Source organism: Mustela nigripes, chromosome 7, assembly GCF_022355385.1.
Source record: "Mustela nigripes isolate SB6536 chromosome 7, MUSNIG.SB6536, whole genome shotgun sequence".
NCBI lineage: Eukaryota > Metazoa > Chordata > Mammalia > Carnivora > Mustelidae > Mustela > Mustela nigripes.
Window position 1 is genome coordinate 54102322 of NC_081563.1, and position 27811 is coordinate 54130132.

At 44.1% G+C, this 27811-nt stretch overlaps 1 protein-coding gene and 1 long non-coding RNA gene across 3 annotated transcripts in view; one reads left to right on the forward strand and one right to left on the reverse strand.

The window, feature by feature from the left end:
* LOC132021488 (uncharacterized) overlaps positions 1-27811 on the forward strand; it is a 175844-nt gene that overhangs the window by 124729 nt on the left and 23304 nt on the right. The window lies entirely within an intron of this gene.
* The window catches only part of ANTXR1 (ANTXR cell adhesion molecule 1), a 212953-nt gene that overhangs the window by 87191 nt on the left and 97951 nt on the right, over positions 1-27811 (reverse strand). The window contains exons 11-12 of the mRNA XM_059405947.1: positions 24024-24093; positions 22635-22713 (exon numbers count right to left, since the gene is read on the reverse strand). Of these exons, the coding sequence (XP_059261930.1) occupies positions 22635-22713; positions 24024-24093 (149 nt within the window). The remainder of the gene's footprint in view (positions 1-22634; positions 22714-24023; positions 24094-27811) is intronic.

Here is a 27811-nt window from a genome sequence, read left to right on the forward strand (position 1 = left end):
CAAGGTTACAGGGCAGAATTTAACCTGGGCTGTTCGGTTCCTCACTCGCAGGTTTAACCGGCAGCTGTTGTTCTCAGCAAGTGAGCCTGGGAGGTAGCACTCCAGAGAGGAGGTGGTGCTGGAGTTCTGGGACTGCAGGGTGAGGAGAGGTTGGCCTTCCTGCTTAGCAGGGCGTGGGATGGGAGAGAAAGTGGTGGGGACCTCAGCGTCAGAGGCCATGCAAGCCCAGCAGAGGAGCACGGCTTCTCTTTGAAACAACAAGGACCCTGGGGCACTGTTCTCAGATTTGTTTCTTAGGAAGCAAATGCCATAGACATTCTAGAGTATGGACTCCAGGAGGGGAAGGTGGGGGCGGGGGGGAGGTCAAAGGCCCAGGTGGAGGGCTGTAGCAAAGCTGTCTCATTCTTCCAGGGTGACGATTTAGAGGGTCACCCTTCCGAAACTTTTGTATTTTCATAGATGTGTTCAGCACTAACATACCCAACAATTGTTGACCTTACTGTGTGCTATCTACATTCCTAGCGCTATGCAAAGTGCTGTATATACATTATCTCATTTAATTAAATGAGCCTTGCTGCAGCAGTCTTCTAGGAATCATTCTTCCCGTTTTTCAGGGAAGGAAAACAGAAACTCAGCGATGGTATGTAACTTACGCAAGACCTTTCACATAACACTTATAAACATATTTAGAGGCCTACAATTTTAATGTTGCAAAACTGAAATTGAGACTTCATAGTCTGATTTTAGAATCTCACTCTTCTCCCACTCAACTGTCACAATATAATGTCAGATTGATAAAAATTCACTTAAGAGGGGTGCCTGGGTGGCACAGTCGGTTAAGCGTCTGACTCCTGGTTTCAGCTCAGGTCATGATCTCAGGGTCCTGCGATCAAGCCCCAGGTCGGGCTCCAGACTCAGTGCGGAGTCTGCTTGAGAATCTCTCTCTCTCTCTCTCAATCTCTCTGCCCCTCTTGCTCATCCTGTCTCTCTCTAAAATAAATAAATAAAATCTTAAAAAAAATTCACTTAAGAACTACCCACACTTTAAAGGCTAAGCTTTAAGCAGCTGTGTGAGAAGAAGGAGAGATGGAGTCATATTTGGAATGGCTGCCTCTGCTCCAGTGGGAGCTTCCCTCATGTGGCCCAGTGTGGGTCAAGGTGCCACACGGGTGAAACAGTGTTTCATAGTGAAGTCAGAAGGAGACGAGAACCAACAGCAGAGCCCATCTTCCCCTTGTTGTCGTGGCTTGGAGTTTCAACCAATAACCTTGCAAAGTGGGATTGACAACTCATGCAAGGATGGCCCCACGTAACCTGTTGAAAATGTCTCAGTATGTAGTTTACAAATACATACATATCTGCACTGTTTAGTAAATGGTATTTGCTTTCATTCATGAAATTAGTCACTAATTCTAAACCAGTTCTTTTGCATCTTTACCAAGTCCCCAAATGAAAAACCCTGTTGGGTGCTATTGGCTGGGAAGCATATGGAATGTTCTAGAGCCCAAACTGTGTGACCTAGTGCCGAACAACCTGGCTCCTTTCTTTTATTCTGGTACTCTGGTACCAACTGCCTTGACTCCTTGGGCTCTGGCTACCAACTTGCCCTCCTGGGTCCCAGCTCACTGTTTGTTGGCCTCTTCCCCAAAGCTTATTGCGGGAAAATTCCAGAAGGGTCACATGCTGACTGTTGAACTCAGCCTGACTTAGGACAGGTGTGTGGGCTCAGTCTCTGCTGTCTCTCTTCACCAGGACAAAGGGTGGCCAGGACTGAAGAGACCCCCAGGCCTACCTGCTCAGACCACAGGGCTGAGTGGGGCCATTTAAGTGAGTTGGTATAGAATTGTGCCAGAGCAGGCTCTGTCGTGGATGGCTAGGGGATGAGAGTGGGCAAGGTGGCTTCTGAGAGCTCATAATTCCAGCAGGTACCAGCCTCCAGGCTGATGCAGATGAATCCTCCAAGCTCTCTGCGAGTCCTCAGTGGGGAAGGGAAGCCTGAGGTGGGGAACCTGATTTTATGAGCCAAAGTGAGAGCAGAAGCTGACTTGCTTAGCAGACCTTCAGACTGCATGTAATTTTCCAGAAACCTCCCAAAGATTTCAGAGGGGAAAAAAGCAGTAGATAAATAGCCAGAAACTGATTCCTACCATGGTTATTTTTCGGACAGCCTAAATATCAATGCGAGTTCAGTTCTCATTTTATTTAAAATGTGAAAAGAAAGTTTAAAAAAATCAACATGGCCCTTTAATTAGAAAAATATTTGGCAGGAGGTGGGGGACTGGACTCTGGGACGTGGGACTGGAGCTGCAAGACAGGTGGGAAGATGAGTAGAATGAGGTGGGGGTCTCTTCCATTTGCAGGGGGGGGGTGTGGAGGGGTGGTAATCATCTGTTTCCTTCAGTGAGTAGTTTCATGCTCAGGCCTGCTCCCTCCCTCTGGTCAGGTTTTGGTTTTTAGTGACCATCCCAGAAGGCCGCCTCCTAGCTTTCTTTAATTCCTTCTGTTCCCAGCTCACCGAAGGAGGGCCTCTCTTTCAAGACAAGGAGGCATGTTTTCAAGGGCACAGGCTTGGAAACTTGACGAATGAAAGCATCTCTTACTTGGTAGGTTGGAGGTAATTTTGGAATTCTGACGCAGGACATGAGGAGGAGGGATCTTGTAGGGGGCCCGTTTGTACTGTGATGAAAGGGAGAGAGGCAGCCTTGGGGACAGTAGAGCCGCCAGCACTGCTCCTCCTTTCTGTTTTGTTTTGGGGGTTGTCATGGTAAAGAGAGGAGGATTACACTGAAAGGAATCAGTGGGAGATTGGGGGAAGCTCAGCTTAAATAAACTGTGCTATCCCGCATTTTGCTGTTGGGTTTGGACTAGGATTCTGCCCCATGCCCCGAATGGCTCATTATGTAGCCAGTAAAGTGTCTTGGTTAAGAAGGGAGCATTCTTCCCTACTCCCGTGTGTCCTTCCATGTTGAGGGTATCCTGTGTGTCCAGACCTTCTCTTCCCCTTTGCTCATTCAACGTAGAAGGCCAGAGTGAACCAAGCATGATGCGATCCGTTCTCCCTGTCCCTCCTAGAGCACACTGCTCCCAAGGAACATCCCACAGGGAGCCTGGCTCCCACTGAACTTATAAGTAAGCCATCCCAGACAGGGCCTTCTCTCCTCTTCTGCCATACGAAGCTGGTGTTGTCAGGAGGCCTATGCCTATACAATTTGGGGAAGCCCCCTTCAGAGAAAGAACATAAAAATACAAATGCAAAATCATGAGAGCCCCTCCCAGGGCCTTAGGAGGGCTAGGAGGGACCCATTCAAGTAAGCAACCTTGGAACTCAAATCTTGGCTGCCCGGGAGCTCTGTAGCTGGCTCTAAGTCTTCCCCGGACGGGCGCCGTGCCCACAACAATAGATAAACCTATTTAATTCTGGACTTCAGTTTCCAGCCCATTTGCTGCCACACTCAGCCAGTCTCTAGCCTACAATAATAGAGGCAGTAGTGAGGTTCACATATCATTTTGGGGGCATCTCGTTTCTGTGAGACTTATAAAGAAAGCATCCTATGCTTTATGCCTCTACCAGAATGGCCCCTCCAACATCTCCTCTTTCCACATCACCCAGGAGGGGCCGTGGCAATGATGACAATGGGGTCTGACAACAGCACAAGGTGTTATTATTAACCAAGGGGTTCTGAGAGCCCACGCTGACGGGGTGGGTGCGTGTGCTGTCGCTCTATGATCTTCAACAGGTTTTGTAGGTCCGGAGTTTTAACACTGAATTACTGAAGATACCAGATCCTTTCACATGGTTAGACGAGGCTAGCTTTTCCACATTTAACGTGAAAGAATGAATTAGCAGGTTTTTTAGCCAGACTCTGCTGAAAATATGGCAAAAAACAAAAAACACACAAAAAAACAAAAATAAAAAAACAAGCAAGCTGGCGATCTGTTCAAGCTTCTTCAAAGCTGGTGAAGAGGTTTCCCCGGATTCAGTTGGTGACTGATGAGGCCACGGGGCATGCCAGGATGTGGCAAGGTGGGTTTGCTATGGTGTGAGGCTGCCTGGTGCCCCCTCTGCACCTCCCCCCTCCACCCTGACCCTTGGCCCTCCCTCTCTGCTACTGAGTGCAGTTGTGTTTGAAGCCCTCGAGCGAAAGTGACCCTTTTTCCAGGGGCAGCTCTGGTCTATGACCTTGTGCTCTCATGGCAGCCAGCTGGCTCTAAGTCCCAAGGAAGTCATGTTGGGGAGAGGGAAATGTGCAGAGATCAAGAGACTTGTCTTCTTCGGAGAGACCCACTGGAGGCAAGGAGGGGCCCTGTACCCTGTGTCGTGGCCCCCTCAGCTCTAGGCTGTGTTCCTCCCTCCCAGGGCACAGGTTGCCACTTGGGAGGCGTCACATTCCAGGACTCTGAAGTGGAATTCAGAATGATGCTCAGCAGCTGAGCTGAGCTCTGTTTCCTGCCCAGACAAAACTGGCGGGGCACGGGCAGGTTTTCTTTTATAAGAAGAGATTTTAGTCATTTTATTGCTGCTGAGACGTTCTGGATGAGCAAGCCCCAGAGACCAAAATTCTCTCTCTCTCTCTTCCTCATCGCTTATATATTCTGACTATTATTTCTGGAAGCAACTTCAGCAATTATCTAACTTCTCCACCCAACCCGCCCTTAATTTTATTGGAATTCTAGTCTGCCTGCTTCAGTGACGAGTACTGGACTCTCCCGAGCCTCTTTCCTCCTCTCTGATGACCCCTTATCCACCTTCCTCCTGGGCTGGTCCCTGTCCTTTAAATATCTGTATGGACCTAATATGGCTATTTTTTGTTTGTTTGTTTTTGAAAAGGTGTATAGTATTTTTATTTTTCTTGAAGCATGTCTGCTTTTTAAATTCACTTCAAAATTATGGTAAAAATACATAAATAAAAGGTGCCATTTGAACCATTTTTCAGGGTGTACAATTCGGTATACCTACAATGTCGTGCAACCCGTGGATGAACTCTTGGTGTCTTTGTGCCACTCTCCATGGGCTGTATCATTTCCTTTCAGAGTTTAAACTCTCAACTCCATACTGATGGCTGCCGTCTTTATCTCTAGCCTAGATCTTTCCTTTAGGGTCCTTCAGGTCCTTGCAGTCAGGGTCATTCAACTGTCGGGAGGTTCCTACTGATGCCTCTGAGTCAACAGTTCAAACTGAGCTTATTATTCTCCCCTTCAAGTCTGTTCAATCTCCTCTCTTCATTCAGTCGCACTATATACCAACCTAACCTCTTCTCGGATCTGTCCTTGTCTCTTCCTCCACACCGCGGATTAGGGCTAGAACCTTATTATTTCTTTCCTGGACAGTGGCAGCTCTCTCTTCACTGGTTTCTCCACCACTAACTTGCCACCCCAAATTCCATCCTCTACAGCAGCATCCAGAGTCATCCATCTAAAATGTTGTTCTGATAGTGCTAACAGCTCATCACTGCCTGCCTGATTTTGTAACATTTGAAAATTTGATGAAAGTGACATACCCCTTGGCTCAGAAAAGTACACAAGTACAAGTTTCCTTTTACACTCCAGCTCACAAATTTTGATGACAATTTCAGGGCATCCATCGAAGCCCCCAGAATCCATGATGCGTCCTTGGCTCAAGGCCCTTCACAGCGACACCTCTCTTATTTCTCCAACCTCCTCTCCTCTCCACCTCCCTCCTTACACTTTGTGCTCACCTCACATAGTGTTCTCTTGTGTTCTTCTCCCTGAAACACCCTTTCATCCTTTCATTGCTTGGGTAGCTGTTTCTCATCTTTCAAGTCTTAGCTCAGGCAACAGCTGATTGATTCCTACGTTGCCTACTAACTGGACATCTACTATGTGCTAGGGCTTCTATAAGCACTGGCAGAAAAGATGGATCACAAGCCTTGTAGTTGAGTGGGGAACACAGACAAGAAAACACTATCAATGAACTCTGAGTTTGTGCTCTCATTTTATATGTCTACCTTGGCATTTACTGTATATTATAGAAATGATGTCATTACATGATTTGTCTCTCTCACTGAACTGTAAGCCCCTAGGGGACACAAGTCTGACTTTACCCATCTTTGTAACATGGAGACAGTACAGTGTTTCAAACATAAAAAGACTTGTCACTCAAGTATGTATTAGGTGGAGATAAATCAGTATTGAGCCCGCTAATCCTTCCACAGCTAGCAGGTGGCACTGGAGTTAATGTCACCCTAGGCTGTTTACCTCTTCCTCCAAGGCCCCATCGCTGCAAACAGCTCACTAACCTCACTGCAAAAAGCGTGGACTTTAAAATCAGGGAAAGATATTTAAATCCTAATTCTTCCACTTATTAACATGTAGACTTTAAAATATTAATATGTAGACTTTAGATAAGTTGTTCAAATTCTCTTAAACTTCCTTTTCTGTACATATATGAAGTTGAGATGACTCCTACTTCCCAGGATTGATTTGATCCTTAATGAGATGAGAAATGTAAAGATCCTGGTGTACGGCCATCCTTCAGTAGATGTGATTTCCCTTTCTGTCCCCTCTTACTTCTGTCATGTTCCTGTTGATGTGCCTGGGCTTGGTCTAGGCGAGTAAATTTGATTCCTGTAAACAGTCTCCTGCTAACTGTGGCTGGAGCTACAGGGTGCGTGGGTGGTCCTAGGGTACGTATTTGGGAGAACCACATGCCCTCAGATGTCCATACCAGTGTCAAGGAAAGGGAAACCCATGTGGGTTTTCCAATGGCAAATTCAATCGCCCTCATCAAAGGTGAGCAAATATTAATGTTGGTAAAACACAATCAAACATTATGATTCATTTCTGCTGCCTGAGAGGTAATCTGGACTAGAAATGGCAATAACATTGATAGACACAGAAGACACTGGATTCCTCAACCCCCAAAGTAGGCAGTATAGAAAAAATATTAGGTGAGAATTACCTAAGCCCTAGTGGAACTCTGCTTAGAAAGTATGGCTATAAAGTAATGAGGTTTGAGGTCCTGTAGTGAGCATGGCAAAACCCCCCACATCCAAGTGAATCTCATCCCCTCCAAACTTAGTGGCTTTGGATGCTGGAGACTCTCATACAGCCATTGCTCAAAGCAATCCTGAAACACCTCCCTTAGAACTGTTTTTGAAACCGATTTATAGGCCACAAAAAGAAAACCTTCCACCTTCTTAGTCACACTTTGCTTTTCACCAAGGAGGTTCCCAGCTTGATTAACTACCATTCACCAGACCTGGTTCCTACAACTTTTAGGGGTTGTTTTCATACCAAAGGCTGATGTTTCCCTATTCCCCTGCTGAGGATATTCAAATACCATGACTTGGAAGTGATGGTAATTTCAGAGCTGGAGTGCAGAGGATAGCTGGCATCGTGACAGTGTTGTTGGAGAAAGTACATGACTTTCCAAGGTAAATATTTTGAAGGACTAGCAATCATTTGGATGTGCGAATTCTAGTTTGCTATAAATCTTATGACTTTGGGCCTTATGTAAATAAAACCAGAAGGACTTAGAGAAGCCATCATTGGAACGTGACTGAGGGGAGACTGATACTATACTCCTTTAAACTCAAGCTCTGAGGTCCTTTGTCACGGAAGGACACTCCATATCAAGGTTTTCTAGCATCATCTTGGTCTTCTTGTCACCCTGAGGCAGTAGAGATACTTCATCTCACTCACAATGGTAAGGGTGATAATACGTAAATCTTGGATTCATTCAGCACTTTCCTTTCTCTCCATAAAATGCATAGAGCTTGTTAATCAAAACCAGTTTTTAGAGAATAATTCAGAAAAGATGCAGCTCATTAGTACACAAAATGTCTTAGTTCCTGTGAGTGGGCTGTTGAAATAGGATTAGAAAGTTCCTTAGTAATGTTTAAATATGATGACACTGGAAGAGAAAGGCTAATTTCTTGTTTTCATTTTTTGTTTCATTGCAGGGACTGGTCTCCTTGCCTTTAATGTAGCTTTTTATTTAAGGCATGCGCTTAATTGGTATTCTTGGTCATCCCTCCCATATTAGTCAGCATCATTATTACCTATTAGCAGTAACTAATATACTAATAGCTGTTGCCTTAGATTATGAACTTGGAAAGGTAGAAGAAGCCAGGCCTATGATTTGGCCTCACAGACATAGATGCTTACCAGTGGTGACCCTGATGACTGATTCCTCAAAACTGTGTCTCTTTTTTTTTTTTTTTTTTTTTTTTAAAGATTTTATTTATCCATTTGAGAGAGAATGAGTGAGAGAGAACATGAGAGAGGAGAAGGTCAGAGGGAGAAGCAGACTCCCCATGGAGCTGGGAGCCCGATGCGGGACTCGATCCCGGGACTCCGGGATCATGACCCGAGCCGAAGGCAGTCGCCCAACCAACTGAGCCACCCAGGCGCCCCCAAAACTGTGTCTCTACACTGAATTACAGAGTATCTGGAAACCAACTTATCATTTTCTGTTGAGTTTCCAACACGGTGAGCAGCAGGAGACAAAGATCAGCACAGTCAGTCTCCACTCCTGGGAGACGTCATCACTGCACAATTAAAGTCAGGACTGATTCACAGGGTTCGCTGAAGGAGCAGCACAGGGTATGTGGAGTTAAACTTGAACTGACGTTACAAACCACAGTGCTTGAGCTCAGAGCAGAGAGAGTTCAGGAGGCTTGCCAAGGTCAGTGAGGCATCCTGGGGCAGGTCCAGGCAGCACTTGGCAGGCCTTGAAGCCACAGTGAAATGTGGGTAGGTGGAGAAAAGGAGAGGGCATTCCAGAAGGAAAGTAAACTGTGATCAAAGGCACAGAAGTAGGGATGGACATTACTTTATTTACAATGAGGAGGTATGGAATGCAAATTTTTAATCATCATCAAACATTTTTATCTATTAAGAATCAATGCATTCACAAATTTTAAGTCTAGCAGATAAAGGTCAACCGAGTTGCTAGATTGAATTCTATCAGCAGCATTATTTGCTAGAAATTCATTTAGGTTGAGTTTGTACCTTTATACAGATTCTCAAAACCCTGAACTTTTGGATACCTTTTCCAATTCCATGCATTTGGGCAATGAAGGTAAAATAAATTGCCTTAGCTGTACCTTTCATATTTCTTGGCTTGTAAATGAACCAGTTCTCCTGACACTGGGTTGTGTGTAAAAGAAGCCCAGGAATAGTTTAGTTGTTGCTAATTCAAATGCTTCTGAATTTTTTTTTTTTTTTTTTAAAGAAACAAAACATTAAGCCCACTGCTTTGGGCATGGACCAACCTAACATCTGTTCTAGCAACCATGGTAATGGCAAAGGAATGCTAGTTATATATTGCTTGTGGCGCTGATAGACTCTTGTTTTAGGGAGATATAAATTAAATCACTGACCTCTGAATTTCCTAATGAAGCTGGTTGCTTTGCAAAAGCAAAGGTGTTTATATACTCTTGGGGAACTCTCACTCTGTAGGAAGCAGAAGGAAGAGCTTGCTGGCTTTTGGGGAGTGCAAACAATATGAATCATGTCAATCCCAAACAATGTCCTGATCAGAAGCTGTCCTGGGGCAGCTTGTGATTTGGTGTGATGTGACCATAAATTGCCACCCAGGACAATATGGCCTGGGTTTGGCTGCTGTCTCCTCCAGTTCTATGATAGTCTAGTCCATGGATTTTGCCAATTTTGGACCATGTAAGGAGTTGGCAATTATTTCAGTGTTGGCAGAAAGGAGACCTTTGGAGGCTCTCTCTTCTTTTTGGCCCTATTTCCCAAACTGTTAATCAAGCCTTCCCTTTGTGCCTCCTTCTCTACTTCTGCTCTCCTTCTCCCCTTCTTCCTCCTCCTCCTTCTTCTCCTCCTCCACCCCCCACCCTTTCCCCCTCTCCCTCTCCACTCATACATACTTTTTGGACCCTCTTTAAAATATGCACTTCTTCCTAAAATTGTGCCTCTCACAGCTAGGCTCACTAATCCAGAATGCTCAACCCAAAAGGCTCAAACATTCAGAGTAGCTCCAACAACCCAGGAGTAGGCATGAATGGACATACCGGTCATTCACTAAAGGTTGTGTGCTTAGGATATACACTGTCTCTCAAGTTCTTGTTCAGAGATCAGGAATTCTTCTTTTATATACAAATTATAAAAGCTTTGGTTGTCTGATATTAAGATATCTGATATCTTAAACTGTCAAATTAGAAAGGGGGCATCTAGAACAGGAGACACACATATACTAAGAAGTGAGAGGTCAGAAAACACAGAATGATAAACTTCAAAAACCATGGTGCTTGGAAGGGCCAACAGCCTCAAAAATCGAGGGTTTCATAGTGATGTGGCTCATTAGGCCATGGCTCATGATTTTAGCACATGATAAGATGGTGGAGACTAAGGTGTAAACATTATACTGTATTTTGCAACATTCATTTTTGCACAAAGGCTTCCGTAGGAAGAAAGACCAAAGAAATAGGTGAGGGATAAGCTCAATCAACATGTGTTTTTGTGGTTCTCTTGATTAATGATCTCCCTCTAGCAGAGCCCCAGCCTGTGACAGTAATGAGTGTGGTCTGTCCCCCATCCAGTGATAACACGGTTCTTCAGACATATGTCTATTTTTCATCTTCCCTGCCCCCCAACTAATAATTTTCTTCTCTATTTGTCTTGTTTTCTATTTTGTTCTTACTTTCCTACTTTTGGACTTCTCTTTTTTCAGTAGGGTTTACTCTGTTCTCTAATGTTTTGAGTTCAATGCTTGGCTAATTAGCTTACAACTTCCTTCTTTTCTTTTTTTTTTTTTTTTAAAGATTTTATTTATTTATTTGTCTTAGAGAGAGAAGCGAGAGCAAGCACAGGCAGACAGAGTGGCAGGCAGAGGCAGAGGGAGAAGCAGGCTCCCCGCCAAGCAAGGAGCCCGATGTGGGACTCGATCCCAGGACGCTGGGATCATGACCTGAGCCGAAGGCAGCCGCTTAACCAACTGAGCCACCCAGGCGTCCCAACTTCCTTCTTTTCTAATACAAACATTCAAGGCTACAGATTTCCCTCTAAGAACCACTTCAGCTGCATTCACAAGTTTTGTTATGTGACATCTTCATAATTGACTAATTTTAAGTATTTCCTAATTTTCATTATGACTTTGCTTTGACTTACAAAAGGTTTAGATGTCTGTTTGATTTTCCAAAAATGTGAGATTTCCCCAGCTATGATAAGCCCTGCAATAGCACCAATGGCTATACCATGAAGTTGGCCATAATGTAGTTGTCGATCAGCTCCTGCCCTCTCTTATTCCCCCTACTCTCCAAAGAAGAGAGGCTAGACTTCTCTTTTTCCAAAGTGGAATGGGGTGGATGGTGGAAAGGAGAAGACTGATCAGTTTTGTTCAGGATATGTTTCTTTCATTTTGGGCACAGTACATTCAGATGGGAAATATTTCACTGAATTTAAGATGCATTCTTATAGATAACTGGTTATTTGATGAGCCATTAGGGAAAATGTGGCCAATTAAAGGATGATGTATTATTGATTACCTGAAAAATACTAATTTCAGAGATGTTAAGGTATGCAAAAAGTATGTCTTAGAATTTATAAAACAATGGTATTTTTTAATTAATCTTATAATTTTGTAACCCTTATTTAATGCAACCAAAAAAATTTGGACCCTTCTTAGAATATTTTGCTGTAATCTCATTGTGTACCCACTAGATGCTTAATTGTATTATTCAAGTCATTTATATTTTATTAATTTTCCTTGGGCTACTTAATCTATTAATTACTGAAAGAACTGTATTTAAATCTCTTGTGGTGGTGGATCTATCAATTTCTCTTTGTAATTCTGTCAATATTTGTTTCATATATGCTGAGGATATGTCATTAAGTTCAGATTAGAATTATACCCTCCAAGTTAAGTGTTACTTTTAACATTATGTAATGGTCCTCTTTATACCAGTAACTTTGTTTGTTTTATCTAATATTAATATAGCTATATTAGTTTTCTGTTGGTATTTTCCTGATATAACTTTTCTCATACTTACATTTTATTGAATGTATTTTTTATTATAAACAGCATACAGTGTGATATTTTTTAAACACAATTTGTCTGTGTTTTTTAACTGCTGAGTTTGGTCCTTTATATTTATCTTGGTTATGGATTATTTGGATTTAGCTTTTATTTCTAAAAATAAATATTGCCATCTTATATGTGTTTATCACAGAGTTTCTTGAGAGCCTAGATTCAGAAATTTTTTTTTCTTATTTATTCTCAAAACAAAGAAATTTCAAACTTAAGGCAAACATTCTTTAGAATACTTTGAGATAAAAATATTGAAAGTCAATTGCTCAAACAGCCAAGAAAAACAAATCAGCCCAACTCCTCCAAAACACATTTGAAAAGATATTTTTATGCATACAAGGGTTATCAAAATAGAGATGTTGGCAAACTATTTTTATTTCAGTTCACAAACAACATTTGATATCTGAATTGTGCATTTTGATATTCCTGTGGTCTTTTGCCCTTTCTAATGACAGTATGAGAAACCAGAGGTCATCTTGTTAAAATAATAATAGTAAAAAAATACTAGATATTGTGAAAAAGACCTTGAATTATTTATGGCTTTCCTGAGACTAACTAATAAAGAGATGAGAATGACTTATGACTAGTATATCAATTGTTTGTAAATCAGAAGATGTGTTTTGAAGTTATTGAAACAAGTTGTTCTCAGAAGGAGCTCAAAAGGAACACGCTTTGGTTTGAAATATAATCTCTTTTGTATTGGTTGGATGTTGGCCAGTTTGAATTGCACTAAGACAATACACCTCCAGTGTCCCAACAGAAGGATCTCATATTTATTTGCAGAATATAAGAGCCAAACTCAGTTGTTCTACCGTATAGGACTCCTAACATTTACCTTATTCCTCTACCAGCTTACTTTTAGTTTTAGAATTATAGACTCTCAGTGCTGGAAGGGGTCTGAAAGCTAAGTCCAACAGGCTGTCTGAGGCATGAATGGCATTTACATAATTCTGCCAACTTGTCAAGTTGCCTGTGCTTGAATACAACCCTAAGAGGGAGTTCACCGCCCTCTTAAGCAGCCAATTATGTCGACCTTTTTAAAAATTGAGCCACAAACAGATTAGCAGCCTATTCTACTCCTTGCATCTATACAATAAAAGCAGACATTCCTGTCTCAGGACAGTCCTGCAAATATTAAAAACAGCCATCAAGTCCTCCTTTGTCTCAGGCCAAGAGTCCCAATTCCATAGAAGATTCTATGTAGCCGACCATATTTGGCAATATTTTTCACACATTCAGTTTCTCTGGGCTCTCTCTTGAAGCGTCCTGGTATTTCATACAATACTCAAATGAGATTTTACTTCCACCAAGCTCAGAGGTTCCGTCTCTTCTTTAGTCACAGATACAATACTTCTCTTAATTCAGAAGCCAGAGACTCTTTGGAAACCCCATCACCGTGCTGATTCTCAAAGAGCTTATGGCATCAGGGTGAGGAAAACTAACTCTGGATCCCTGCTGTGTAGCGGGCTGGTTATCTAAGGACCAGAATTTCAGCCTCCACATTGATCTGATCCCAGAGTCCATGTTTATTTCCACTTTTCTTCTCCAACTAATCTTTCCCCTGTGTTTTGTTAAGCCACATCATTCAAAGGACATATTACCTATAATTACAGCAATAATAAAGTAAAGGCCATTCTTTTTCAGGGCTGAGCATGAAATGCTGATGAGTCACTTGTAAGCTCTGGGGCTGTGGGTTGGCCATTTAGGGGACAAAGTTCCCTTCAGATAGTATAAAAGTAAACTGGAGCCTATTTCCTTTCCAGATGAACAAATTTATTAATCAATGGCACCCAAACTAATGTTTTTTTATTAATATACTTGGAACATACAAATGATGGACTGATCTTTCTAAAATAATGCTTTGCACTTTTTTGGAATGACTTCCAATGGTCCAAACTCCACCATCTGTCTGTCATTCAAACCCTCTTCAAGGTCAGTCTACTATTTCCTCTCCAATCCACTCTCCTCTTACTCTTCCAGCCTATATGAACACACAGTAGCTAAATGAACAAGGAGAAGGTGGGTGTGGGAGTGAACTGGACCGGAAGTGGAATAATGTTAGGATGAAGGAAGCTAGAGGGTAAAGTCAGAGTGTGGGCACTGGTCCTGCCCTCCTCACCTGGGTGTTTGGAAAAGGACTTGTCTTCTCCAGGGGCCATTTCTTAGAATTGAGAAACAGTTCGGGGAGGGTCTTGTTGGGAAAAGGGCACTCACGGGATAGGCGTTTGGGGCTGAGTAAAGCACGAGCTGCCTACTTGTTCTCCCTGAATTTCTGGGATGATTTGTCCACAGCTCTCTCTTGCAGGGGGGTGGGCAACAGTTTTTTGAGTAACTGGGACATAATCCCCTTAGGTCCAGTAAGTAGACACTCCTCAAAATGTGTAGTGCTTGTGTCAAGTGACTTATCCGAAGGCCTGTGAGGAGGTTTGTGAGTTTTTGGAACAGATGGAGGAATTTCTGGGCACCTGATATTTGCCTTTTGTACCCCACAGTGTAAAATATATACCCCTTGGATTATATATTATGTCTTGGCACCAATGTTGTGGATTCTGAAGGGCATGGAGGTTTTTGTTTGAGTCCTTAACATTTTGCCTATAGTACTATTCTAATACACTTTGATCCTGATCTTTGGCCCCATTTTCCATCAGCAGCCTCCTTCCTACACATCTTTCCTACCCAAGAGATGCACATGCTTACAGCTATTGGTATGAAGTACGTATCCCAAAGATAGCTACCTACTGTGATTTATGGACTGTTTTGCTGACCTTGGAAAAGAAATAGAAGAAAAAAGTCTTCTCTGATTTCTACTTTTTTCTGAAGAGCATGCAGTAATATTTTATTATGTTGGAAGGCCAGATTGCCACTCAGCACAGGCTGCTGGACTCATTCCCTACCAGGCTGGTGAAATTCAAGCAATTTTGGCAAGGGCAGCCATGCCAACTGTCTGTTTACCTAGATAGCCCTATGACTACAAAACCAGGCTGGATTTGCATCTTCCTAATTATTTCAAAGAAATTAGTAACAGAATTGAACCGATTTACAAAGTGAACCCGGGAAGGTGCTGAGGACAGCTCTGAAGGCAGTTCTCAGAGGTGGTCCTTACCCCCTCTGTAGCCTCTCCTGGGTTAAGTCACTGCAGCCTCCATCTGTGAGGCCCAGCACACCCTCTTTAGAGCCAGCCCTGACCAGACTGGGTGAGCTGCCACGGCACAAGTTTCTGGTATTTCAGTGTGAGCTCAGGCCATGCCAATGCTCCCCAAGTCATGACTTCCTTGCAGTTCCTTAGATTCTCTTTTTCCCCTCTGAAGATAAAAGGTGTTTATTTCTTGAATGAGGAAAGGTTGGATGTTAACATGAAAACTGCATCGTGTATGATGTTTATATTAAATATTAAAGAAACTCCACACTGAGGCAGAAAGGCCTTGCTACTGGTCTCAGTTGTTTTGTCCTGCTCTCCTAATACCCCATCCCAACCCATCACAGCCCCTGTGGCCCAAAACATGCCTTTAACCGGGCTATGTTAACTCAGCAAATGCCAGTCTTTCTTCCTAACTGAGTTCACGTATCATCTCTCTTGTTCTTCCTTTCCCCAGACACTCTACTTCATGCTCTCACATGGCATTGGTCAATTCTTAGTTGAAGAACTTATCACATTAGATTGCAATCCCTTCCAGACTTGTCCGTTCCCCATGTCTTACATCTTTGTGTCCTTTGGGCTTAACAGATTTAGTTAGCTAGATTCTCTGTCAGTTGCTGTGGTTCTGTTTCACTCCCAGCCTTGTGCTGTAGACCCTCACGGACTGGCTGGCAGCCTGCCCTGAATCTCGATCCAGTTCAATGGGCTCTTTCTAGATGTAGGTCTGCACCCCTGGCAAGAGTCTGCTCCTAGGGGAGCTGGTGCTGTTCTATGGCGGTCTTTGACTATTGCCCTGTCTGGGATCACTGGTTGTAGTTTCTTGGCTAACAGAATTGTCCCTCTTAAATCATGCCCAAGCTCTCCATACTCCTTGGATGTGTACATTGGGTTGCTGGCCATCTTCTTTGGAGGACTATCTTCCAACCAGCTCAGTGGCCCCTGTTCTAATCCTCCTGTATTTTGGCTCCCCTTCTCTCCTACCAGCAGGTGCCATCATGATCTCAGTATGACCCAGTTGAGTTCATTCATTCATTCATTCATTCATTTAGTTACCAACTATCTGCTGAGTACTACGTGCAGGCATTGTGCCAGGTGCTGGGTTGCCACGGTGAATAAGACACAATCTTTGTTCTTTCCTCAAGGAGCACATGTGCTACACTGTGCATGGGAGGCAATTTTTCTTTCCAGTATCTGTATTGTTGTTTTTTACTCCAAGTCTCCAGTTGTGTCTGACTTATAACCTATCTCTACATGGTAGCTGGAGGCCCTCTCTTTTGTGAGACATTGGGAGCCATAAAGTGTTAAAAACAATATTGATGCTCACTGGGCCCTCTCTTACTGAAACAAGGACTAACAAGTCTGTGGCTCACCAATCGCTCACGGGGCCTTACTGTGAGGGGTGGAAGCAAAGGGAATACTTGGAACATGGAAAAGGAGAGAAAGTTTAATAGTCTTTGCCTGGCAACACAAAAGGGAGAAGATCCCTAGACTGGTCATGTTGGGCTAAAATTATTTTCGGCAAATTCCTATTTTTATACCAGAAGATACTGTCCAAAAGAAGAAACATAAAAGAGAGGATCTGATTTTAAAATCTTGGGGTTCCTAAATGAGTAAGATTGGGAATGAATCAAGAGGATAAGAATTTGTTTTTTATTATGTTATATGTTAGTCCTCATATGTAATAAATCGTTTTTCTTGAATAGATTCTAATGCTTTTTTTAAACTTTGGAGGACATTTTGTGCCAGGTAAGTATAATGGTAAGAGTCCTGTGTGTTTATGATTTACCTGGCAAGCTTATTAGAATGCAGACTCCCTCCAAGAAATCCTAATTCTTCAGAGTTTCTTAAACTGGTATGACAGACATCTTGGACTAGATAATTCTTTGTCATGGCTGGTGGCTCTTCTGCACATTGTTGGTGTCTTTCTCTCTCTCTTTCAAACAAATATCGGCAGAAAAATATAACTAGTTTCAGAAAAGAACAGTCTGAATTCACAAAAATCTGAAGGATGAAATGGTTAAAAAAATCTTTGGGAAATAAGTGAACACCACATTCATCCCCAGAATATCAGGTTCAATCCCTGTGTTCCTGAAGCATGGCAAGTTGTGGCCACCTCAGGGGTCACTGGAAGATCCAGTCTGTTGTGAGCTGCCCTCCTGAAGTTGCATTTCTTTTCTGCATGAAACGTTACCTCCTCTGATCTCCAGACATGCTTGGCATGATAGAACATTTTCAGTAATAGGAATGTTTATGTGGTAATAATGCATAACCTTTACTGGTTTTAATTCATTCTTGGGAATAGTCCAAGTATTCCTCTTACATTCCTGTTTACTTGATTCATTTACTGAGAAATTCTTTTTTTCAAAAATAGTGAAGAAAATGCAGCTTAATCTTATTTGACTTTCTATCAGATCCAGTTTAGAACCTTATGTCAAACTTTAGGTCTCTTACCTTTCTTTCAAAGATGGTGATTCTCTAATACACTAGAGATCAGTGTTAATCAAATGTTCATCATAGTTAATAGGGAAGGGAATCAGCTGGGCCTCATTGTTACATTCGGGGTGAAGGGTAATAACTACTGTCCTGGGAGAGTAGTTGCCATCTGAGAAATGGCCCCAAATTAAGAAGGCCTCAGAAACAAACAAAATGAGAGGAAAAGAGTAAAAAAGTTATGGTTCCTGGGAGGGGGCATGAACTAACTGTGCTCACAGGCATATCTAGTTCTTCCTCAGGTTGGTTTTTCATTAGTGGACAGCCTCTTCCCGCCTCTTCCCCTGAAATTATTTTCTCTCAAATCACTACTTGGGATGTCTCCTCCAGGAAGCCCTCGTGTCTCTCTCTTCCTGAATTCACTCTTTTCCTACTCTGAAATCCTAGATCATTTACACCTGGTTCCCACCATCTTGCTCTTTACTTACATAGTCCTTTATATGTGTGTTGAGCTCCTTTCTCTAAGTGTATTTTAAGCTCCTTAAGGGTAACAACTTTGTAAAATGTAAATGGAACAGTGATGAACCAGTAGGACTTCAAGAAATACTTGTGAGGGATTCTCTGATTTTTATACACTTTGGTTGGAAAGTTACAAAATTTGAAGGCATTTATGTAAAAGAAGAAAAATTCTTTAAGGTGCTGACATCTGCTTGCTTTGCAAGACAAAAGGCAAACTTCTTTTAAGTATTTCCCCTTAAGCAACACCATGGTCCTGATTTTCTCCCCTATGGCTAGAGGCTGGGGAAGAAAAGGAAGGCCATTTGAGACTCTAGAGATGGGACATATTCACATATGCTGTGAAAGAGGACTTTGGATGTTTGACCATTTTCTAGAGTCCTGGAGTCCTGGAGCTTCACAAAGTTTACCATTTGTATAGGAATCTTTTAGCTCTTGGATGGAAAAAACTCTTTCCTGTAAAACTTCATGGAATTTCTGCTCCTGGCAAAGAACAGCAGTTATTCATTGCGGATCTTGAAAACTATGACATGGTTGTCCAAATGGGCACCAAATAAAGCAAGGAAAGAAAAGTCTCAACTACATATTTTAAAATTATTTTTGGTTTCAGGTGATGGGCGGGGCAGGCTGTGACTGGCATCGCCAAGACTAACCCTTTACTCAGACCCAAGGGATCACTTCTGATCTAAAAACCTTGTCCTTCAAACCAGCTGCCGAAGAAACAAAGGCAAGTCCAAGGCCTTACTTCATATTCTGGATGGCCACACATTCCACCTGCGTCTCTATTTTGTCCAGTGTTGACTTTAGTCTTTTGAATTTGAGCTTCTATGAAGGGTCCTGCTGGGTATTGGCATTTTATGATTGACTGTAGACCCATTTTTTCTCTAGATGATTTTGACCATCTCGTCTACCTTCTTTTAATCACCTGTGCTTGGCTGAGCGACAGACATGGACCCCTAGGGATCCATCTTATCTCAAGAGACTCCTTTTACTATAATAGGCCTCCGAAGTGGGAACCAACTCTCTGGAAAGAATTTCCAATCAGTTTAATACTTTTGACTAAGCTTCTACTATCCTAGCATCTAACATTTATTAAGCAGTACTCCCTACCAGGCCTTCTACCAAGCAATTGCCATCTATCTATCATTCCATTTAAGATTCACAATGCAGCAAAGAGAGATAAAGTATTATTATTCTAATTTTACAGATTAGGAAATAGATGCACAAAGGGGTTAAACACGCTCAAGGCCACACATCTAGCTGACCACAAAACTGACCTCCTCCATCGCGAACCTGCTCCTTCAGTCTTCCTTCTGTCCACTGAGGGCAATTCCATTCTTTCAGGTAATTAGGCTGAAGAATGTGGGACCATGCTGGCCATCTCTCCTCTCAAGCCCTACATCCAATGCTTTGAGAAATCCATCGGCTTTGCCTTCATGGTATATCCAACTCTGACTGCTTCTCTCATCACCATTGCTCTCTGCTGAGTCAAACCATCATCATCTTTTGCCTGAAATATTGCCATACCTTCCTAACCAGTCATGGTCCTTCCATCCCTGCCTTCCCACGGGCTGTTCCCGCAGCCAGAGAGATCTTTCAAATCTAAGTCAGCTCGTGTTGCTCCTCTGGGCAAAAGCCAAAGTTCTCACAAGACCCTCCACTCTCCATCCCCATGACCTCACCATGTCCTGCTCGCCTCCCTGGCTCTCTTCCAGCGACAGGCCACCAGCCTTCCTGCTCTTCCTGGAACACACTGCATGTCTCTGGTTTTGAGGTCTAAGCCCTGGGGCTCTCTGGTTGGTATGGTCTTCTTCCACTAGCCTTACAGTCAACTTCAAGTCTCTACTTAAGTGCTACCTTCTCAACGTATCTTTGTTTATAATACACTCACTCGAGTAGTACCAAGTCATCGTACTCGGCTCTATTTTTTCTGTAGCATATATTACCTTTTGACATACAGTGTAATTAATTTGTTATGTTTCTTGTTTCTTTCTTTCTTTCTTTCTTTTTTTTTTTTAAAGATTTTGTTTATTTATTTGCCAGAGACAGAGGGAGAGAGAGCGAGCGAGCACAGGCAGACAAAGAGGCAGGCAGAGGCAGAGGGAGAAGCAGGCTCCCTGCCGAGCAAGGAGCCCGATGTGGAACTCGATCCCAGGACCCTGGGATCATGACCTGAGCCGAAGGCAGCTGCTTAACCAACTGAGCCACCCAGGCGTCCCTGTTTCTTGTTTCTTTTCTGCTTTCTCTCCCTCTGCCCCTCCCCTCTAGACAGAGAGCTTTGTCTGTAGTGTCCTATGATGTATCCCGGAGACCCAGGATAGTGCCTGGCACATTATACGTGATCAATGGATATTTGCTGAACAAATGAATGAATGGTCCTGGATCTCAAATCTTAGGGTATTCATAATTTTGTTAGAGACATACAGCATTCTCAAGTGAAAAGGGCAATAATGCAGAAGATGTAATGGGGTGGTGTTTATCAAGGGTCAAGTGAACAGAAAACTTAGTGACGAGTTCTCGCATAAGGGAGATAGAAGACATGAACGGAGGCGGGAGTGAGTTGGAAAGATAGAGGGGACTGTGCGCTGAGCTCTTTTCCTTCTGCAGTACAATAGTAAGGATACCCTTTCTTCTTGGCTTTCAGGCCCGGGACTTAAGCCACAGTCCTAGTCCTGTAGCTGCCATACCACAAGTTTGGTCCTGAGACGTTTCCCTTCCTCCTCCTCATGCCCTTGTGGCCTCAAGGGCATGGCTGTTTCTCTGTGGTACAGTCATACCTAATGAGAAATACAGGCCCGTACTGCTGGATCACTCAAAAGCAGGGAGGAATCTGGAATGGACTTGTTAGGTTTGGGGTATTTTAATCATTTCCTGCAGGTTGGCAAGTTCCAGAAGGGTCAATTTCTAAAAGAATCAGGCGGGATACACTTAAAGAAATTTCACTGTTTCTCCAAAAGGTATTTTAATCATTTCCTGCAGGTTGGCAAGTTCCAGAAGGGTCAATTTCTAAAAGAATCAGGCGGGATACACTTAAAGAAATTTCACTGTTTCTCCAAAAGGTTTTCTTAATTTGGTCTCTAGATTTGATGTTCCACTGAGGGGCGCCTGAGACATGGACCTTTCTCAGTGGTGACACTTCTCTGCGGCAACCCTACTTTCTTACTTTGGTCAAGTAAAACTTTTCCGTTGTCTATACTCATTGCACTGGCTCACCCTGCTTTCAGGAAAACTGGTTCGCTCCAACCACAGGATGGAAATGTGTGTATGTGTGGTGGGAGGGATGGGGGAGGGTGGGGAGCGGAAGGTGAGGGTTGGTGCAGGGGCACAAGTTGCGAGCGAAAATTGTCCACCATGAGGCGGGACTTCCTGCTCATTTATGATATGACTCATTTTGATTTTGTCTGACTTCAGTGCATGCCTGCTATCGCTTACCCCCCAGGACAATGTTAGGGAGACAAGCCCCCATTACACAGGGGCTCCCATGACATGTCCTCCAAAGCCCAGGAAGGACGTGACCATAGTATCCACCTAAGTTGGCCATTAGGCCAAACACATTAGCCTTTAGAATGATCCAATGGAAAAAAATGCATTTGGTTAGAATACCTGACTATTCAGACAAAGGTTAATTCGGAACTGCTCGTGTTAGAGGCTGAGGTCTGCAGAGCCCTGGCAGGCCTCTGATGGGCTGAGATCTGAGATCCTGCCAGCAGGAGGGAGCATGTACGCTGGCAGAAGGCCTGCCACCCAGAGCCACACCTGACAAACTCCCTAGGAGGCACCGGAGCCCCCAAAGCTTGGGCCCACTCCCGGCTTTGCTTCCCTTCATCTGGCACGAGGCCTGGGCATCATCACTTTTTTAAAAAGTTGTGCAGGTGGCTTTATGCATAACCAGAAATAAAAACCACCTGCCATTAAGGACCCAGAGAAGGGATGTCTGAGGGCGGGTAGAATACAGTCCCCACTCTTGCCTCACAATCCTTATGGCATAGCACCCCCCCCCCACCCTGCTTCACCAAGTTTCCTTTTTCTCCTGGATTATTTCCACAATCGTATAAACAAGCTGCAATTTCTGCCGTTCTAAATGAGACTCTCCTTATGTTGCATATCGTCCTTTAGTTACTGCCCTATTGCCCAGCTTCCCTTTAGGGAAAAGCTTCCCCTTTAGGGAAAATCCTGAAGATATGTGTTCTGCGTGTGCCGTCCGATTTCTTTCTGCATATTTCCTCCTAGACCCAGTGTGTCTGGATAGCCCCCCTCACCGCTGCGCAGACCCAGGCCCTGTCTTACCATCTGGACACGCCAGGGCCTTCAGGTCTCACCCTCCCTCGGTCACAGAAGTGGACCAGTTGGAGAAACCCAACACAGGCCTTCCCAATACCCTCCAGGGGTCTGGCACGCCCCCCCCCCCCCCCCGATCCAGCCTGCAGCTGGCCCTGCGGGGCTGGGATCAAAGCTTAGTGAACAGAATGCAGAACTGGAAACTTCCAGGGAAATGAGAATGACAATAGAGCCTTCAGGAAAGGGAAGGCGATGACTTACACAGCGTGTGGTGGTGATGATGACAGAGCTGGAGATGAAAGAGAGGCCATCGTTCATGCTGACCTGAAGCGCGGCTTTCCTGCAATGACAAGGGAGCCAGAGATGCTCAGCGTGGTGTGTGAGGAGCAAGGAGCTGTGAGACCTAGGTCCCCTGCAGGCTCTGCTCCTAACTACCCTGGGGACTGTGGTCTCCTCCCCTGGGGGCCTGAGCGGTCTCTTTTGTAACATGTGGAGGATGGCCTCCAGGGCCCATCCGCATGCTCTAGCATTCTAGAGAGATGTCAGGATACCCTCGATGGTGTATCTGGGTGTTGAGTTCAGCCCTTCTTACATGGCAGCGAATTGCATTGAATGGGTAAAGCCCGTGACCATTTCATTTACCAGACACACTGTCCTCAGAAAAAGTGTTCCCAAAACATGGCTTGAGTCTGTGGGCATAAACCCTTCGAGCTATAAACTCAATGTTCCGCTGTCGTTACCGGGGCTCTCTGTGACTAATTCTGATGAGGGGCTTTGCTGCCATCCCGAAAAGCTGATGGAGGTACAGCAGTGCATGAATGGCCTTCCGCCCTCCTTCCATCTCTGTGACACTCACTGAAACCTGAACCTCTGTTTTGCTTGTCTTTGGCAGTATGGACACAGGGTTCGTTTGTGGAATCAGTGGACTTGAAGGCCAGGGTCGGCAACCAGACTTGGAGGCTTCATAATTAGAACAAATGATTGAAAGCAGAAGTTAGATGAGCATGTTTAGTATTTTTTCCTCAAAGCTGTCATTCTTTCTTCAGCGAGTTTGTGTTCCTCTCACAGACACCCAACAGAAACCCAATGCCCTTCAGGGGCACAGAGGAAGGAGCACGGAGTTTGGCCTCAGAAGGTCTGAATCTGGGGTCCTGAACTAGCTCTGGACCCACTTGACCTGTCTGAGCTTCCTTTCTATGTTTCCTTATCTCTAAGGAGGGATAATCATGCAGGAGGGCAATTATGATGCCAGGGTGAGATAACGTGTGTGAGAGGGCTTTGGGAAGTGTGAGCTCTGGAAATGTAGCTGTGATTCAGCGAGACATACCCTTGTTGGAAACTAGACCCTTCTGCTACTGCAGTGTGACCTTGGGTAAACTACTTAAATTCGCTCAACCATAGATTCCACATCGTAAAACTGGGATGACGTAGGCATCTGGTTCTTTGGGAACTTGGGAGGATAAAGTGTGGTACCCTTTGTAAGACATCTGTCCTGGTGCCTTGCTCACCGGAAGCACCGTCATCGTTACCTGGAGAGGTCTAGACAAGGCTGCATGACAACAACGAAGAAAGACTCTTTCTTCACCCTTTGTCCCCTCTACCTCCTCTCTCTCCCCTGGCAGTGAGGTTCAGTGGCTGGTGGAAACTTACATGCCAACTTCTTTTAAGATAGGCGCTGGACACAGCAAGTAAGTGTCTTCCACAGTGAAGGGCTTCTCATCTGTAAAAAGGAAGTCACTGGATTAAGAAGGGTGAAGCAACTTTCGAATTTCATGTTCAGTGACTCCTACAGGCCATCCATCGAATCCTGGGAGACATGAGAAAAGCAGTAATTCTGTAATAGACACTGGTCTTGAGCCATAAAATCCACTCGAGAGAATGAACTTTAAGGTTCTTCTGCTAGATTACTGGTCCTTAACCCCATACATCCAACTGAGTCAATCAGTGAACAAATAGAGACTGAGCTCTTACCACTGACCAGGCATAACTACGGGGAAACCAGAAGATGCCACACTGGTCCTCAGGGAGCTTCGGGTCTGAGTCTAGTTTGAGAAAGAAGCCACATTCGTGGAGAAAGATTGTTGATGCAGCATTACTTATAATAGCTAAGACAGGAGCGAGCAACCAAAGTGTCCATCCGTGGATGGGCACATAAAGAAAATGTAGCAAATGTATATGTGTGTGCGTGTGTGTGTACACGCACAAAACATAGATTATGCAGTCGTAGGTGAAGTAAGTCTGGCCATTTGTGACAACATGGATGGAGCTGGAGGACACTACACTAACTGAAGTAAGTTAGAGAAAGATAAATATTGTATGATCTCACTTATATGTGGACTCTAAAAAAGAAAAAAGAAATGAACTCATAGATACAGAGAACAGATTTGTGGTTGCCAGGGGTGGGGGGTTGGGCAAAATGGGTGAAGATGGTCAAAAGGTACAAACTTCTAGTTACCAAATAAGACATGAGGATATCATGTACAGCATGGCAACTATAGTTGATAATACCATTTTGCATATTTGGAAGTTGTTAAGAGAGTAAATTTTAGAAGTTCTCATCCCAAGAAAAGAATTTGTAATTCTGTATGGTGATGGACGTTAACTAGATTTATTGTGGTGATCATTTTGCCTTCTATATGAATATTGAATCACTAGGTTGTATGTCTGAAACTAATATAATGCTTTTTGTCAATTGTATCTCAATTTTTTAAAGAAGAAAAAGCTTGCTGACACATACAAGAAGTAGCTAGGCCAAAATATTATTTGGCTTCAGAAGACAGAGAGCTCCCTTCAGGCGGGTGGTGTGGTAAGTTGACAGGGAACACAAAACTTGAGATGTGCTTTGGCGGAGAGATAGGAAGACACATTCTGGTGGGAGGAATTGCATAAGCAAAGGCAGAGCAAACAGAAGATATATTGTAGAGTAGGAGGTAAGTAGGATTTGAAAAGATCAGTATAGGAAGAAGTTTGGTCTAAATTCTTTGCATGAGAACTTAGGAAATGGGACATAGGTGAATGAAAAGAACTTTGGTGGTTTCAGGGGGAAAAAACTTGAAGGGATGATTATGGGAGTTTCAGCAGCTGTAACTGTGGAAGATGGATGAGAATGGGGGGACTCTGGAGGTGGGAAGTTCTGGCTCTTACTCTCTGGGTGACTGGGGAAAGCTGAGAAAGTTTTCATCTCAAGGTTCTTAAAAACTTCATTGTGTCCAAGGTTCTGAGAAGTTACTAACTATAGTCAGTATACAGTATTCATGCCTTCACAGTACAACATTTAAGGGTGTGTGGTCTGTGCAAAACATTGCAGTAGGACCTGCCGGTGATAGGAAGCTGAATAATGAGCCCCTTTCACCAAGCTGTGACTACAAACACTTGCCCTAGAAGACAAAAAGGAATATGTGTATAATTGAAGGATGGTATTGTGCTGTGCACATTTGTTACGAAACCAATGTCTCTTAATGACATTGGACTGTGGCTGACACTACACACTTGCCTGAGGATGGATTAGGAAGTCTGATGCCCTCTGTGGCTGGACTGTAGGAGCAGAGCCACCTGGGATGGGGGTTAGAGGACATGTCTGAGCTAAGCATGGCGTCTCCATGGAAGAAGATGATGGATGGCAGAGACTCTGATGTGTGGGGAGGTCTTTGAGGGGTGAAAAGTTAGGGAGGTTATTCCAAGTCATTCATTCATTCAACAAATATTTATTAAAGACCTTCTATGAGCTAGAGAGACAGGCTGTGAGAACAGAAACATGGTCTCTGATTTCATGGATTTTATAGGAGCTGCAGGGGAGACATTGTTAAGCACTCTCATTTTTATTAAAAAATCTATTCTTTTGAATGTCCTCCATGTGTCCGGCATGGTGCTAGGCTTTCCAATGAACAAAAGAGATGAAACCACCTCACTCAAGCCGCTGACATGCTGGAGATGATGCATGTTGCTATTTAACTATAATTGTGGTGAGCACAAAGAAAGAAAGGGAAGGAAGGTCAGGAACTGCTTCCTAGAGGAAAGGCCATATAAGCTGAGACCTGTGGTCAGGCAAAGAGGACATGGAGTGGGACAAGCGGCCCTGCAAAGATCCTGGGGCAGGAAGGAGCCCAGAGCTTTTTGGGAGCTAAAGGAAGCCCACGAGGCTGGTGAATTTGAGTGAGACAGGGGCTCAAGATGAGGCTAGAAAAGGCAGCAGGACCCAGAAGACCGAGGCCTTGTAGGCCATGGTGGGGCTTTGGGGATTTTTCCTAAAAACAATAAGAAGTATTGGAGGTCCCTCCTCATATATAGAATTCACATTCGCCGATCATGGACCATTGCTGGAATGGTGGAGGTGTGTTGAATGAGACTAGGAAGCTTATGATGACACTGGCGGATCACCCAATGCTCAAGCTGAGCATTTTTATTTTCAAGGTAGTTCCCAGCCTATGCTGATGATCATGCCGGCAAGACTCAACCCAGGGCATGCTGTGGGTCGGCACTCTCTGTGCGATTGGCATAAACCACATCATTGTATTTAACCTGCTAGCGATGCTACTGGGGAAGGATATTACTCCCTTCATTTTAAAAGTGGAGAAGAGACTAGAGAGGTGAAGAAACTTGCCCAATGTTACACAGGAGAGTTTGGATCCACTCCCAGCCCGTCTGGCTGCCCCCTCTTGCTAAGAGTCATGCTTTCCTTCATTCTATAACAACCCTGTGACTTGAGGCAAGGCAAGGGCATTGGGCTCATTTTCCAGAAGCAAAATGGAGGCCCAGGGAGGCAACAATGACCCACAGTTGCACAGCAAATGAGAGGCAAAGCCAGGACCAGCACTGAATTCTCCACTATTCCTCCCTTGCCAAGAGCCTCTCCATTCCAGGAAAGGCTTGTGTTAGAGAATAAACTGAACTCAGGATAAACATGGCTGACTAGAAACTGTATGTATTTTCTCTTGCCCATGGCTCATCCTGCTGTACATGTGCTAGCAATACCTGGGAGTGCAGATGCCTGCCCAAGAAGTCAGCCCACAGAGCCACGGGGCAGCCACAGAGGAACCACAGGAGGCCTTGTGACTCTTGGCTGCATTCTGTGGGAAGTGCTGGTCAGCTTGAAGGGGACATCCCAGTCAGAGACAGTGCCCTGCAGCTACGTGAGGGAGATTCCAGGGCCCGGCCTGCTCACGTGGCTGTTAGTGCCCACGCACCCTCTAGGTTCTTCTCCGCAAAGCTCCTCCCCAGCCCTCTGTCCCAACTGGAAAGGAGCGAGAGGACAAGATTGGCCTAGGTCACTTAGACATTTCTCTTTTCCTTCCCTTCATTTTCCTTTCCTGCCTGAGAGACCAAATATTTCTGGAGCAAAGCAGAGGAAAACCTCACTGGGAGGACTGAGGACACATCGCGGAGGCTATCACACAGGCCCAACACCGCCTTCCATCAGTTTATCAGCCTCTGGTGCTATG